At 36.9% G+C, this 14,948-nt stretch overlaps 1 protein-coding gene across 37 annotated transcripts in view; it reads left to right on the top strand.

Moving 5' to 3' along the window:
• The window catches only part of SEC31A (SEC31 homolog A, COPII component), an 84,703-nt gene that overhangs the window by 58,112 nt on the left and 11,643 nt on the right, over window positions 1–14,948 (top strand). For 14 of the 37 annotated variants that reach the window (XM_036074373.2, XM_078068839.1, XM_036074370.2 and 11 more), the window contains 5 exons: window positions 55–228; window positions 3,180–3,272; window positions 3,975–4,101; window positions 5,949–6,290; window positions 13,993–14,031. In XM_036074373.2, the coding sequence (XP_035930266.1) occupies window positions 55–228; window positions 3,180–3,272; window positions 3,975–4,101; window positions 5,949–6,290; window positions 13,993–14,031 (775 nt within the window). The remainder of the gene's footprint in view (window positions 1–54; window positions 229–3,179; window positions 3,273–3,974; window positions 4,102–5,948; window positions 6,291–13,992; window positions 14,032–14,948) is intronic. The other 23 variants (XM_078068849.1, XM_078068844.1, XM_078068847.1 and 20 more) reach the window with 8 other exon arrangements.

Raw genomic sequence — 14,948 nt, 5'->3', positions numbered from 1 at the left:
ATAGTTGGGTGAACGCTAACAGTTTGCTTTGTTTTCTTCCATTACTTATTTTAGCCAAATATTGTGCAGCTTCGTGACAGACTTTGTAGAGCACAAGGACAGCCTGTACCAGGACAGGAATCACCTAAAATTCCTTATGAGAGGCAGCAGCTGCCCAAGGGCAGGCCTGGACCAATGGCTGGCCACTCACAGATGCCAAGAGTTCCAGCTCAACAATATTATCCGCATGTGAGTGATACGGTCTGGATTAAGTAGAACATTTATATATTTCTATTCAAATTGGTGGTTTTAGTTTATTGGGTAAGAAACCTTAATCTGCTATGATAAAACTAGACAACATATTATTTTAATAGTTTTTCTTTTTATATTCTTGGAAGTGGTATTTATGGTCAGTTTTTTTAAATGATCACTTTAATCTAGGCAAACATTATATTTTAAATATAAATTAATTTAAGCTCTCTAGGGAGATTTCTTCTTATTTCTCATCACTCATACTTCCCTTACACATGTACATGTGTTCTTGAAACTGCTACAGTTTGATTCATCCAACAAACTATAAGTAAAGTAGTGGGAACAATTTTTTGGGTGATTTGGTTAGTATTATAAAATATTCTTAGAAAAAGTACTCTTTTTTTTGAGTATTCTATTCTGAATCATTATTATAAGTTTACTGTGTCTTCTGTATCAGCACAATAAAGAGTATACAGAATACACTTTTTTTTTCTAAAGATTTTATTTATTTATTGGAGAAAGGGAGAGAGAGAGAGAGAGAAGGAGTGAGCACCAGCAGGGGGAGGGAAGGGGAGAAGCAGACTCCCCGCTAAGCAGGGAGCCTGATGCGGAGCTCGATCCCAGGACCCCAGGATTATGACCTGAGCCGAAGGCAGACACTTAACCGACTGAGCCACCCAGGCGCCCCTAGAATGCACTTTTTTTTTGGACAACTTGGATATTAGAGAATGATCAAAGGTGTATGAAGTTGTAGGTCATGGGGATTATGAAGATGATTAAATATTTTTTAATTAATTAATTAAACTAAAATTACCAAATGGTTAGTGGCATAAAATGTGGCATCTTACTGTCTTTTACTATTTTATGTAGAAACTCTATTTCTGGACCCGCAGATAGCCTTCATGTTCTTAAATGGAAAGTACATTTTCATAAGTAAAAAATGGTCTTCACTGATAACAGAGTTAGCAGGTACTCTGCCCATTTTAAAATACAACAGATTAGGGGTGCCTGGGTGGCTCAGTCGTTAAGCGTCTGCCTTCGGCTCAGGTCATGATCCCAGGGTCCTGGGATCGAGCCCCACATCGGGCTCCCTGCTCTGCGGGAAGCCTGCTTCTCCCTCTCCCACTCCCCCTGCTTGTGTTCCCTCTATTGCTGTCTCTCTCTCTCTGTCAAATAAATAAATAAAATCTTTAAAAAAAAAAAAAACTGCTTTAAAAAATAAATAAATAAATAAATAAAATACAACAGATTATTTTAAAAATGAGTTAATTAAATACAACAGATTACTGATAGAATTGACAAGGCCTTTTTTTTTTTATAATTTTCTTTTTTTTTTTAAGATTTTATTTATTTATTTGCCAGAGAGAGAGAGAGAGCAAGAGAGCTTGCGAATACAAGCAGGGGGAGCGGGAGGCAGAGGGAGAAGCAGACTCCCCACTGAGCAGGGAGCCTGATGCGGCACTCGATCCCAGGACCCTGGGATCATGACCTGAGCTGAAGGCAGATGCTTAACCAACTGAGCCACCCCGGCATCCTGACAAGGCCTTTTATATATTTCATTGCAGCAAAAGTAAATATAAAATCATGGAAAACTAAAAAAAAAAGATCAATTTGTGTGCTTTTGTCTATTGTACTTTTGATTAATACTTAATCAGAATAGATTACATTTGATTTTAACTGTTTTGTTTTTTCCTTTATTTGACAATTATTTTTTTGAGAGCTTTACTATGAGTGTCTATCTTTATTCTACCTGTTGGTATATTGGTAAACAAAACGGATTGAATTTCCCAATCTTGTGGAGATTGCACTAGTTTTAGAAAGCCTATGACATAGGTAGGGCAAAGCAGGCAATGGCTAGAAAAACTGAGAGGCAGAGAGGTCAAGTGACAAGCCAGTTTTAAGACTTAGAGCTTGAATTTCTTAGCATTGTGTGGCTAGTTAATGGCCAACTTGGTGTTAGAACTTTCAAGCCCCTTTAGTTCAATCACACTGTCTCAGGGTACTGAAGTGAGACACCCTCTATATTGGGAAAAGAAAATATTTACTCTTTATGTCCCTGGGTTTATCTGTCTTTCTGGGAAGATGTAAAAACAGTGGAAAACTTTTGTTATACTTTGACCTAGCAGTCTCATCCTTTAAGAAAAGAAAAACAAATTCAGTAGTAAATTAAGTAGTGATTTTCTTGATTAAAGCTTATCTTATGCTGAATGAAGAGTTTCTATGAAGGTTTACTTGACAAAAAAGATTGTGATGGCTTAAAAAATTATTTTGAAAATCTCAGGACTCCAGGGTAAGCAGCGTGGTGTAGTATAGCAAATACTGGCCGGGGAATCAGGAGGCCTGATTCAGTCCTAGCAATGTCACCAGCTAGTTGTATGGACCTCAGCAAGCCCCTTCATTTCTCTGGGCATTGGTTTTCTCAACGGTAAAAGGTGGGGATTAGACTGGATGGTCTCTAATATTCTCTGATTGTATGTTTCTAAGCCTCATATGGGACTAATAAGATTTTTGTGGTTCTAATAAAATCCGGAAAAGGGAGCTTATAGCAATATATTTACAGATCTAATAGTAGCATGAATACTATTAATGCTTCAAAATCACTTTTTTACTCAATTACCTTCCCCCCCATGTCTTCTTTCCTTACCTACTTACAGGAACTAGCTTTTTCCCCTTATTCTTGACACTTGAATGGCATTGTTTTTTATGCTTTGATTTAGGTTTTCATATTGATTTTTCTCCTGCCTCTCTCCCCCAGTTTCATTGTGAATGTGTGCTTTTCCTTTGGAATCCCAGCTACCTTGAAAGCAATTGCCTGACTAACATATAGTATCTTGCTATTCTTACTTTTTGCTTTGCATCCGGCTATTATTGCCTTTTGGGTTTTTTTTTCTTCTTTTAACATTTTTATTTTTTATTTTCTGTGATTGGTATTTCTTTGTTCAATTCAGGTTAGAATTGCCCCTACTGTCACTACCTGGAGTAACAAAACTCCTACCGCCCTTCCCAGCCATCCACCTGCAGCCTCTCCCTCTGACACACAGGTATATCCTTCATTATTCATCTTTGAGCAGAATTCCGCTCACCTAAATATATATAGTTAAATATTCTCTACCCCCCCCCACTTTTCTTAAGTTCTCCTCCCCCCCATCTGTCTGCCTGCTTATTGCATTTTAATGCTTTAGGATGCAAGAAGCAGTTTTTAGGACAATTTGGTTATTTTCTTATCTCTCTCCTTCTTTTGCAGTTCTAAATTGACCTCAGCTAGAAAAATATCAACTAAAGTTCTAACAGTGGTTTAAATCTGATTTCACTGAAGATTTTCTTTTTTCTTTCTTTGTTTTTTGAGCATTGCAGAAATTGAAGAGAAGCGAAAGTTCCCTTGTGGCATTTATGCTTATATTTCCAAAGTGTGGAGTAGTGGATGGAATTAGTAGAGATGGAAAATCCTGGTGACTTAGTATGAATATCACTGACACTATTTTATGAAGTTATTAGCATCTGTTGCCATTCATTGCATTTATTACTTTGGACCTGTTTAATCTTTAAATCACTTAGAATGTGTTGCTCAGAGAATATGTTCTAAAGAAGATAGAATGTGCAAAATGCAGTGTTTCTTACACAATAAATTTTTTTTTTTTTTTAGAAAAATAAACACAATTCCATTTCAGAGATTATAAATCCATCTGGGTAAGATTCTTGGTTTCAAAGGTAATCCTCCTTTTTATCATATTCTCATTCCCTAGGGAGAAAATCCTCCACCTCCAGGTTTCATAATGCATGGAAATGTTAACCCAAATGCTGCCACAGCTCAGCTTCCCACCTCTCCGGGTCATATGCACACCCAGGTACCACCTTATCCACAGCCACAGCGTAAGTAGTGCAACCCTGAAGTCCTTAGTGCAGCCACATGTCTTATTCTAATGGCGAAACCATTCACTTTGGAGCTCCAAACCCATGATAAATCAGTTTTAACAAGTAAAGAACCATTCTGTGTAGGACTTGAGAGAGAGAGACATGGTTTCCCTAGGAAGCATTCTGAATCAGCATGCGAGGAAACAGCTCCTGTGTCAGTCCATTCAGAACAGTTGGCTCCTGTTCCTGAGCGATTACTAAGGACAGTGAATTGTCCAATGATTTGGGTAGGAACAAAAAGCAGAATTTTTGAAAGGATTTGGTTGCATATTCTTTTCCTTTAAGCAAGATGACACTAACCATTTTTGGAAAAATGGTTCCTAGGGACATTTGTTTTTGTTGTTTTCCATTTATATCATCTTTTTAAGAAATAGACTTTATTTTAGAGCAGTTTTAGATAGCACATTTGAGTGGAAAGTACAGAAGGTTCCAGTATCCTCCCTGCCCCCATGCACAGCCTCCTCTGCTATCAACAGCCTGCACCCCAGTGGTCCATTTGTTACAGTTAATGAACCCACACTGACACATAGTTAACTTAGGGTACACTGTTGGTGTTGAACATTCTATGAATTTTGACAGATATATAATAATGACATGTACCCACCTTTGGCTTTTGTTTTTTAGAAAACATTTGCACTTAGAAAGAAAATATCACCACTATTTTAAAATTGAATTGACCAAAAAAATAAAAATCTCCAAGGGGAAAATTGTATGACTAAACAACTATTACAAAAGCAAGAGGCCACTGCCTAGTAAGAACTAATCCTATAAGTCTGTTCTGTACTAAAATGGATGTTCTTACTTAACATGAATACAGATTTGACACAACTTTTCGCTCGTGCTCTCTTCAGAGTAAAATAAGTACAGTTCTAGTAGATTCATTCTATAGAAGTCCATACCTAGCCCTGGTCATGAAGAATGTGATAGTATTCTCTAATTTGGGCTCAGATCTTTGCATTAGAATGTTAGTTGGCTGCCTGAAGGCTTACTAACCAACTGTGCACAGTATATAAAATATTGTATAGTAATTGTTTTGGCAGGGACCATAGAGAGTTGGCTTTTAACCTGGAACTATGCTCAAAATCACAGTTTGAGTAGCTGATGATATTACCAGATGTTGGAGAAGGTATTTGATTCATAACAATAGTGTTCACCCTACAGTTCTTACAGTGGGAGAGATATTGAGCCACCACCAGAGTGCCTATAATTTACTGTAAGGGGAAGTGCTTTGAACATGTAATTCCTGCGTGGTTCCATCTGGGAGCTAGTAGGTGTCACTGCAGTCTTTTCCCAGGGGCAGGAAAGTATCAGTCTTGTAGTTCTTGGGTCTGATGATTCAAAGATTTTTTTTTTAAGATTTTATTTACTTATTTGAGAGTGAGAGCAAGAGAGAGAGAAAGGATAAGTTGGGAGGGAGGAGCAGAGTAAGTGGGAGAAGCAGACTCCCCGCTGAGCAGGGTGCCCGATACAGAGCTCCATCCCAAGACCCTGAGATCATGACCTGAGCCAAAGGCAGATGCTCAACCGACTGAGCCACCCAGGCATTCCTCAAAGATTTTCATAGCCAACAGCAGTCTGGAGATGGCAGATTTCAAATATTGGATCCAATGACTCTTAGTATTATTTAAGGGTATCCAAGGTATCAAAAGCATAACATGGAAGTGTTAATATTTGGTTGTAGCTTATTGTTATAAGAATAATGATGAAAATAATTTCCGTAGAGTGAAATAACTTTGGGTTTTTCTTATTGCTGTCTGAATAAACTTACAACTAATTAAAATTTCTGTTTCTTCTCCTTGGTGTAGCTTATCAACCAGCCCAGCAGTATTCCTTCGGAACAGGGGGGTCAACAATGTATCGACCTCAGCAGCCTGTTGCTCCTTCTGCTTCAAACGCTTACCCTAACACCCCTTACATATCTGCTGCTTCTTCCTATTCTGGGCAGTCTCAGCTGTATGCAACACAGCACCAGGCCTCTCCACCTACCTCCAGCTCTGCTGCTGCTTTCCCTCCTCCCCCTTCCTCTGGAGCATCCTTCCAGCACGGCGGACCAGGAGCTCCACCATCGTCTTTAGCTTACGCGCTGCCTCCTGGAACAACAGGTACACTGCCTGCTGCCAGTGAGCTGCCTGCGTCGCAAAGAACAGGTCTGCGCTTGAAAGGGGTGTGGTTTGGCTCCCTCCTTTATTGTTTCTTGAACACCTGGGTGGGTGGAGGGCAATCAGGTCTGACTCTGTGTAAACGGAGTGATCTGAGGTGTCAATGGAGTTTTTATAACAAATTCTAAAACTATTTCTGAAAGTGTGATTGTCCCATAATGAACTTTAGTCGCTAAATGAGGAGAGCTTCAGAACTTCAAAAGGCTAAGAGTGTATCATCGGCCTCTGAACTTAAAATAAGTGGTAAGAAATTAATTGGCAAGATAAGTGGTGGATGAAACTAGATTTAATTGACATTTCTTTAGAGCAAAACTTTGTTCTGTTCTTACTGAGAAGTTTGCAGTTTTTAAAATTATTTGTGCCTTTAACTCATTCATGGAGATTAAACAGTATAGTGTCTTAATGAGATTCTACATAATTTTATGTTTATTTATAAAAATGAGGGATCTCGATATGCTTATCTAAAGGAAAAAAGTGAGAGAACACAACTCTGACAGAGAGGATCTCTAAGACAGTAGAAAGTCAGTGGACAATAGTGTAGCGATTCTTCATTAGGGCAATACCAGCCTCAGACATTTTGGGAATTTCAAGGATTAGATAGATAGATAGGTAGGTAGATAGTCTAATAGTGTAGTTGTGCCTAAAATTTTCTAATTAAAACCATAATTTTAAATTATTTTTATGGTGAAATACATGTTTTATAAATTCTGGTTTATCTCATATTACAATTAGAACATTACATTAATTTTTTATGGGTAGGTTATATTATCTGATTTTTATTTGGGATAGTAATAGAGGCTCAAAATCATGTTATAAAAAGGGACCGATGAATCAGAGTTAAAAACCACTAACCATATTGGTTAAGAATGCAGGCTTTGAAATTTGACTTCCTGGGTTTGTGTCCCAGCTTCACTACTATCTAGTTATGTAACTTGGAAAAGTTCTTTAAACTTGTTCAAGCCTATTTCCTCAGAATAATAATAGTACCTACTTATAAGCTTATGAAGAAGATTGAATGCATTAATATATTAAAACATTTGGGGATAGTGACTGTAAAATTTGCTTTGATTACACAAAAGCTGACTCAGAATTAGAGCTCTGTGCCTGTTGGTATTTGAAAATAGTTTCCCTTTTAGATTATAACTGGTTTTTGAACTAGAGGGGCAAAGAGATGAATGAATCTTGCCTTGCTCCTAATACTGAAGTTGTTCCTGCGGAGTCCAGCATATATATTTTTTCTTTTAAGCAGTAGCTGTAATTACTGAAAATACTTTTCATGAAATAGGATCTATTGAGGAAGTATTCTTTTCTAACAAAGTTTTATGGATCCAGAATTACATACCTATCTCCTCTCTTCTCTAATACATAAAGGCCAAAATACCAGAAATCACACACACACACACACACACACACACACACAATATCTGTATCACCCTTTACTGCACAAACAAAATTTCTGTAACTTTTAATATAAACAGTTAAATAGGTTGATATTTTAGAGAAGAGTGCTGAAATGCAGTTACAGAGTTCAAAAAATTACCTTCTAAAACCTCAGTGAGTGAAGATAGTGTCCATTCTGGTCTAAGAGTTCTTGATCGAAAGATTAGGGTTCCAGAAAATCCCTGTTTAAAAGTGGTGCAGGGAAATAGGGAGGTGAATTATCATTTATTGAACATACATTGGACATATACCCTCAATTGCCATATATTTTCTTATTTAATTCTCAGAGCCATGAGAAACAGAAATATATATATTTTTTTAATTGGCCTGAGGAAACTTGGTTTCCTAGGAGTTAAACTCATGGTTGCATGGTGAGAGTTTGTAAGTTGAGATACAAACCCAGGTCCCTCAGTCTTCAGAACCTGAGTTCATTCTTTACCAAATGGTCTAGTCCTGACGTAGGTGATAGAAGTAGTTAGTTATCAATGTTGGAATTACAAAAATCATACAACAACACTGTTTTAGGCATTTGTTACTTCATCATCTAAGTTAAATATTTGCATGGGTATTTTTCTTCTCCTTAAGCAAAAGTGTATTTGGTCTTGAGATAGTCTTTGCTTATATACAAAGTAACAGAATGTTCTAACCTGGCTGAGAAACAGTGACTAATAGGAAGAAGAAGCAAACATTTTTCAGTACTCAGCATGTACTGAGCCAGCTGCTTTGTTACCCTCTTGCATGTTAATAGCCCCCTGTATTTTAATTAATGGTGTTAGCTTTACCATATTTTATATTTTTATTTTCTAAAAATTTTATTTATGGTATACAAATAATTGTGACTGAAAATTTTATCTTTTTCCTTATGTGTCTTAGATCATATAATGGTTCTCTATAGGACTTGGAAATTGCATTTGTCTAGTGGATAATTTTTTTTTTTTTTTAAGATTTTATTTATTTATTTGAGAGAGAGAGAATGAGAGAGAGAAAGCACATGAGAGGGGGGAGGGTCAGAGGGAGAAGCAGACTCCCCGCCGAGCAGGGAGCCCGATGTGGGACTCGATCCAGGGACTCCAGGATCATGACCTGGGCTGTCGCTTAACCAACTGAGCCACCCAGGTGCCCCTCTAGTGGATAATTCTTAACAGACATTAGGATTTGCAAGGCCTGTTAACTATTAGTGAACCACAAAATTATATGCCTGAGGCTCAGAGAGACTAATGTTGCAATCATCAGAACATTCATTCAGTGAATTCTTAATGAGTACTTGTTTGGTCTATCATCAGAATTAGTCCCAGCAGAGGTAGGGAGGCAGAAAAGGACAGTACGTTTCTAGTGAACAGCACATAGCTTTGTTATAAGTTGGAACATAAAATTTATATTTGAGCCAAGTTTTGGAAAGCCTTAAATGCCAGGGCAAGAAGTTTATAATTCATACAGTAAGAAGAAAGGTGCTTACGAAGGGGTTTGAACTGCTGAAAGGCGTGGTCAAAGTGGTACTTGAGGGAGGTTAATGTGGAAGTGGTGGTCCTACAAAATAGACTGTGGACAGCATGGCAGAGTCAGAAAACAGTCCTCTCTCAGTTCTAGATATAAAGTAACAACAGCCTGAGTTAGGATAGGACAGTGTCCTTTCAGTGGTGGCAACACACCAAGCAGGAAGTTTTCTGTTTTACTCTTTAGGATAATTAGGATATTGCCTGTCACTTTTTTCTCCCTCCTGATTTAATGTATGTTATTACTAAAGAAGGGCACTGTCAAATATGAAGGCCTTAGAATTTTACTCAAAAAATTGTTTTCTGATAAAGTGACCTTCAAGCTGTCATGAAACTGTCTTTGAGTGAACGTTATTGATTTTGTTAAACAATGGAAGATTTAATTTAGGTATATAGTCTTGTGCTTCGTCACATAAAATAGTCTTGAAGGGGCATAATGTTACATATTTTCACAAAACTGTCCTGAAAAAGATTTTTTTTAATTTTCATAAATATTCCTTACTCAAATTATTATAATTATCTGGCTTAACCTTTTAAGCAAATGAAAGAAAACAAGATAACCTCCCTTATTACTTTTCTTTGGATAATTCTGTTTTATCTTGTGTCATTGGAAAATGACCTCAAGGATTCATGTCTTTCTAAACTAATTTTTAATTCCATGACCCTTTTGTTTTTTAAAGATTTTATTTATTTCTTTGAGAGAGAGAGAGAGAGCATGTGAGCAGGGAAGGGAAGAGGGGGAAGGAGAAAGAATCTGAAGCAGACTCCGCACTGAGCATGGAGCCTGTTGGGGGGCTCAATCCCATGACCACTGTGAGATCATGACCTGAGCCAGAACCAAGAGTCTGACACTTAACTAACTGGCTGTGCACCCAGGCACCCCAACCCTTTTATTTTTAATGTGACGTGCTAGGCTTATAGGGGAAAGGGGAGGTACGTGGTTAAGAAGGATGCTCTGTTATCTCTGTCTCAAATTGTCTTCTAGCCAAGTCTCCATACCACTAATATTTTTCCATGAATCCACTGAGAAGTATCTTAGCCAAAATACAGATCCCACATTATGCTTTTGCAAGAATACCTACGAAGGTTCTCATTGAGAAGTGGGTTTCAAGTAAAGATGGTTTGCAACTCCTATATGTGAGACCAAGTAGTTCCCTCTTCCTTCCCCAAAGACATTGTGGAGAATTGATCCCTACACTAAGGTGGATAAGGGCCTCCAATTCCGTGCCATATTCAGTTTTTAAATTATTTTTTCCTTGATTTTTATTAATTTTTCACTGTAGGATTTTTAAAGACTCCAAATAGTATAAAGAATAAAATTTAGATTTTCTATAGTTCTACCACTCAAATATAAGCACTAATACAGGCTTAATTTATTTCCTTCATACACATATATACATACCTGTATATATGTCTGTATGCATATATTAAAAATATTTTTAGGGGGACCTGGGTGGCTTAGTCATTAAGCATCTGCCTTCGGCTCAGGTCATGATCCCAAGATCCTGGGATCAAGCCCCACATGGGGCTCCCTGCTCAGTAGGAGGCCTGCTTCTCCCTCTCCCACTCCCCCTGCTTGTGTTCCCTCTCTTGTGTCTCTCTCTGTCAAATAAATAAATAAAATCTTTATATATATGTTTTTTTTAATGTAAAATATACTGACATAAAATTTACCATTTTAACCATTTTTAAGTACATAGTTCAGTGACATTAAGTACATTTACATTGCTGAAAAACCATCACCACTGTCTCCAGAACTTTTTTGTCATCCCACACTGAAACTATGTGACCATTAAATAACTGCCTATTCCCCCCCATCCCCTGGTAACCACTGTTCTATTCTCTGTCTCTGTGAATTTGACTACTCTAGGTATCTCATATAAGTAGAATCACAATATTTGTTCTTTTGTGACTGGCTTATTTCACTCTCTCCAAGATTCATCCATGTTGTAGCATGTATCAGAACTTTCCTCTTTAAAGCTGAATAATATTTCACTGTATGTATATACCACATTTTGTTTATCCATTCATCTGCACATGGGCATTTTAGCTATTGTAAATAATGCTTCTTGAACATGGGTATACAAATATCTGTTAAAGTCTTTGCTTTCAGTTCTTTTGGGTATATACCCAGAAATGGAATTGCTGGATCAAATTCAATACTTAATTCAGTATTTAATTTTTTGAGGAACCATCATACTGTTTTCCACATCTACACCAACACTTACTGTTTTCTGTTTTTTTGATTCTAGCCATTCTAATGGGTAAGAAGTAGTATCTCATTGTGTGCTTGTATTTTCCAAGAATTGAGATCATAATACACACACATACCATTTTACATCTTACAGTTGTTGGGGTTTTTTTGAGAGAGAGGGAGAGTGTAAGAGAGCACAAGCCGGGGTGGGGAGGGGGAGAGAGAGAATCTTAAGCAGACTCCATGCCCAGCGTGGGTTTCATTGTGGGGCTCCATCTCACCATCCTGAGATCATGGCCTGAGCCAAAATCAAGAGTCTCACGTTTAACCAACTGAGTTGCCCAGGCACTCCTCTTACAGGTTTTCCTAACATTACACCATGAACCATTTTTTTCATGCCCTTTAGAGTCCATGTCATGTTCTAAAAAAGTAAGATTTATCATCATTTTATAGTTTTTTTGAAAGAGTAAAAAAGATTATCTTTCTTTACAGTTTTATGAGAGAACTATGTCCAAGATTAGACTATGCTGTATTGATTTTTCTAAATGACTATGCGGTGTTGATTTTTTAAAATGCTGACCAAGAGTATCATTTTGCACGTCTATAATACTGTTTCTTAGAGATATTCTTGTTGTTCATGTAGCTTCCTTTACCTAATGTGGCTATTAAAGTGTATTTATAGAGGTCAATTTAATTGTGTTTTTAAAAAGTCATATTTAAACAGTCAGTTTAAAGACATAAAAGCAAAAAGATTGAAAAGGGTTAGAGTTATAGCTGAGACAAAACTGCACTAAATTGATAAGAGATTTGAACAAGGATTATCTGGGCTAAATATATTACATGGTTTGAGGTTGGGAGGAGTCAGACATATATTCTGAGGGAGAACTTTGATTATTGTACAACTGTTACTTTCTACTCAACAAGACATCTGTACCCTTGAGTTATGTGAGCTAGCCCATTGGCTATCCATTCCTGTTGCGAGTCTTTTTGTTTCTGATTTTGATGAAGTGTCATTCCTAGTTTTGAATTTGATTTGATTTCATTATAAATTTAGAGTCATTTTACCAAAGGGTCCTGTGAAGTTGCTCCAGAAACTTTTTTGTGCTAATAGTGTGCTAATTGTGAAATCTCAGGATACCCTCCCAGGCTTCAATTCCCAGGGCTTGAGTCACTGTCATGAGAAGTTAGAGGGGAGACTGCTCTTCTCCTCCTGCCTCTCCTGGGCCAGGAGAGGAGGCATGTTGTTGAAACTATGTTCTGAAGAAAAGGGTCAAGGCCAAGGTATTTCTGGTACTTTAGGTTTGTAATATACGGGCTCCCTCCGCCCAGAAGTGGAAGTCTTATGCTAGAGAGTACATTAGTAGTTGTGCATCACATCAGTCCTCTGTAATAATGCACACACAGTGACTCCCAAGGCTTTACTGACAGTAGTGCTATGAGGTTGTATCTTGCATGGGGAATTAGGTTGTAAAATCGTCGTGTAAGGCAAAAATAGGAAATCACTTATAAAAAATAGGAAATCCTCGATCATTTCTTTCTTCATTTAAGCCCTTGATGAAGAAGTTGGCTTGTTCTATAAGTTACATGTGCTTATAATATACCTCCACTGCATACTTTTGATTTGAGGCTGGGCCTGGCCTGACCCTGAATATCTGATCATTTTGGCATTGCTGTGTTAGTTTTCAGCCTTTTTTCCTCTTGTCCACTGCCAGAAACTTCCGTTCTCTTAAGTAGTGGTTTCTGGAAGGCTTGTGCTAAACAGTCTGCAAATCCATATATTTTTACAGAAAAGACCATATAAGATGGTTACATATTTACTGGGCCTGTTGTCATTTATGCTTATATTCATGGTGTGACATGAATTACATGAAATTACAGTTTCATCAGGATGCAGCCTCCCAAATCTGGCAGTAAAGTGGCACCACGTTGCTAAGATTGTCTGACATTCTTATCTTTAACAAGTACAGCACTGAGGTCTACAGGACAGTGTAGAAGGCCTCCCATTTTTCTTTAAATCCCTACTAAAAGAGGGCTTTGACCAGCAAGCAGCATTGGCATTACTTGGGAGCTAGCTGGAACAATAGAATCTCAGGCCCTACCCTATACACAGTGACTTAGAATATGCATTTTAACAAGATCCTCAGCTGATTTTGATTGACAGCTTTAACTAGTGCTAAATGCTCCCCCCACCAGTGATGTTATTGATCAAATAGTAGGAAAAAAAAATCCATGCAGACAGGGAAATATTATTTTAAATAGGCAGGAACAAAATTTTTTCTTAGAAGAAACAGCACAGTAAGAGAAGAAAGTGATGTTTAAGAGTTAATTGGATCTGACACAACCTAAATGAATTTGATTTACCCAAAAACTGATTATTTTCTTAATTAGATAGAAGACATTTCACATGACTTGATTAAAAAGAAGTTTTTTTTTCCCCTTATAAAATTAGTTTGTTCCTTTTTGGGTTGATGGAGGGAGAAGAAGCAATTACAAAATGAGAAATAGAGTTTAGAATGTTTTTGATGCTAATGCTGTTTAAGTGACTTTTACATTTTGTCTACAGAAAATCAATCTATGCAAGACCAGGCACCTATGTTGGAAGGTGAATTGGTTATAAAATATATCTTTGGAAATTTTTCAATCATTGAATATAGTTAATGAATGACCATTCACAATAATGCATGTGAACCTCAAAGTTGATGATATTCTAAATCTGATCAGTATCATTTTTTAATTTGACTTCTTAATCAAATCAAATCTTAGAACTGATTGAATTAACATGGTGACACAGCTTTAAATCATTAAAGTTGTCTATTTTATATAATCATAAAGACAATGACTATATCAAGATTGTCTTAGGAGTAAGATTAGAAGGTGATGAAAGAGATTTGAATGATTCTCTATGTATGATCAGAACTTTGAGAATTTGTTAAACAGATAGCAGCATGTAGCTTAATATTTTGTGATTAGCTCTTGAGTGTTTTGAGGCTCATTTGGCATTGTTTCTTAGTAAACCTGTAGAAAATTAAAAATCAAGGCAAATGAAGGATACCTGGCTGGCTCAGAAGGACACATGACTCTTGCTCTCAGGGTCGTGAGTTTGAGCCACATGTTGGGTATGGAGATTACTAAAAAAAATTAAATAAGTAAACTTAAAAAAAATCAAGGCAAATGAGTATGTGCTGGTTGGAAGATTTAGTTTTTTAAAAAATTTCTGTGGCATTTTGTATGGATCACATACATCATGATCTGCTAAGCAATTTTGTTGTGATTTAATATCATGGATATCAATAAAACAAGTAAAAGGTAAAATTCTGAAGGAATGTCTAATTTGTTGAAAGAGGAGTAATTTTTTTGCTTTAACTATAAACATACACAAAAATCAATGAAATGTAAAATGATTACATTTTGATTTTAAAATTATCCTGTCTTTATTTCTGGCACTTTAAAGATACTGGCATTAAAGTACTTAATGAATTCTGCTACTGATGTCTGTTTTTCACTTTGAGATGAAGGGTT

Source organism: Halichoerus grypus, chromosome 3 (assembly GCF_964656455.1).
Source record: "Halichoerus grypus chromosome 3, mHalGry1.hap1.1, whole genome shotgun sequence".
Lineage (NCBI taxonomy): Eukaryota > Metazoa > Chordata > Mammalia > Carnivora > Phocidae > Halichoerus > Halichoerus grypus.
The sequence above is the reverse complement of the archived record's forward strand: the minus strand, read 5'-3'. Positions and strand labels throughout refer to the sequence as shown.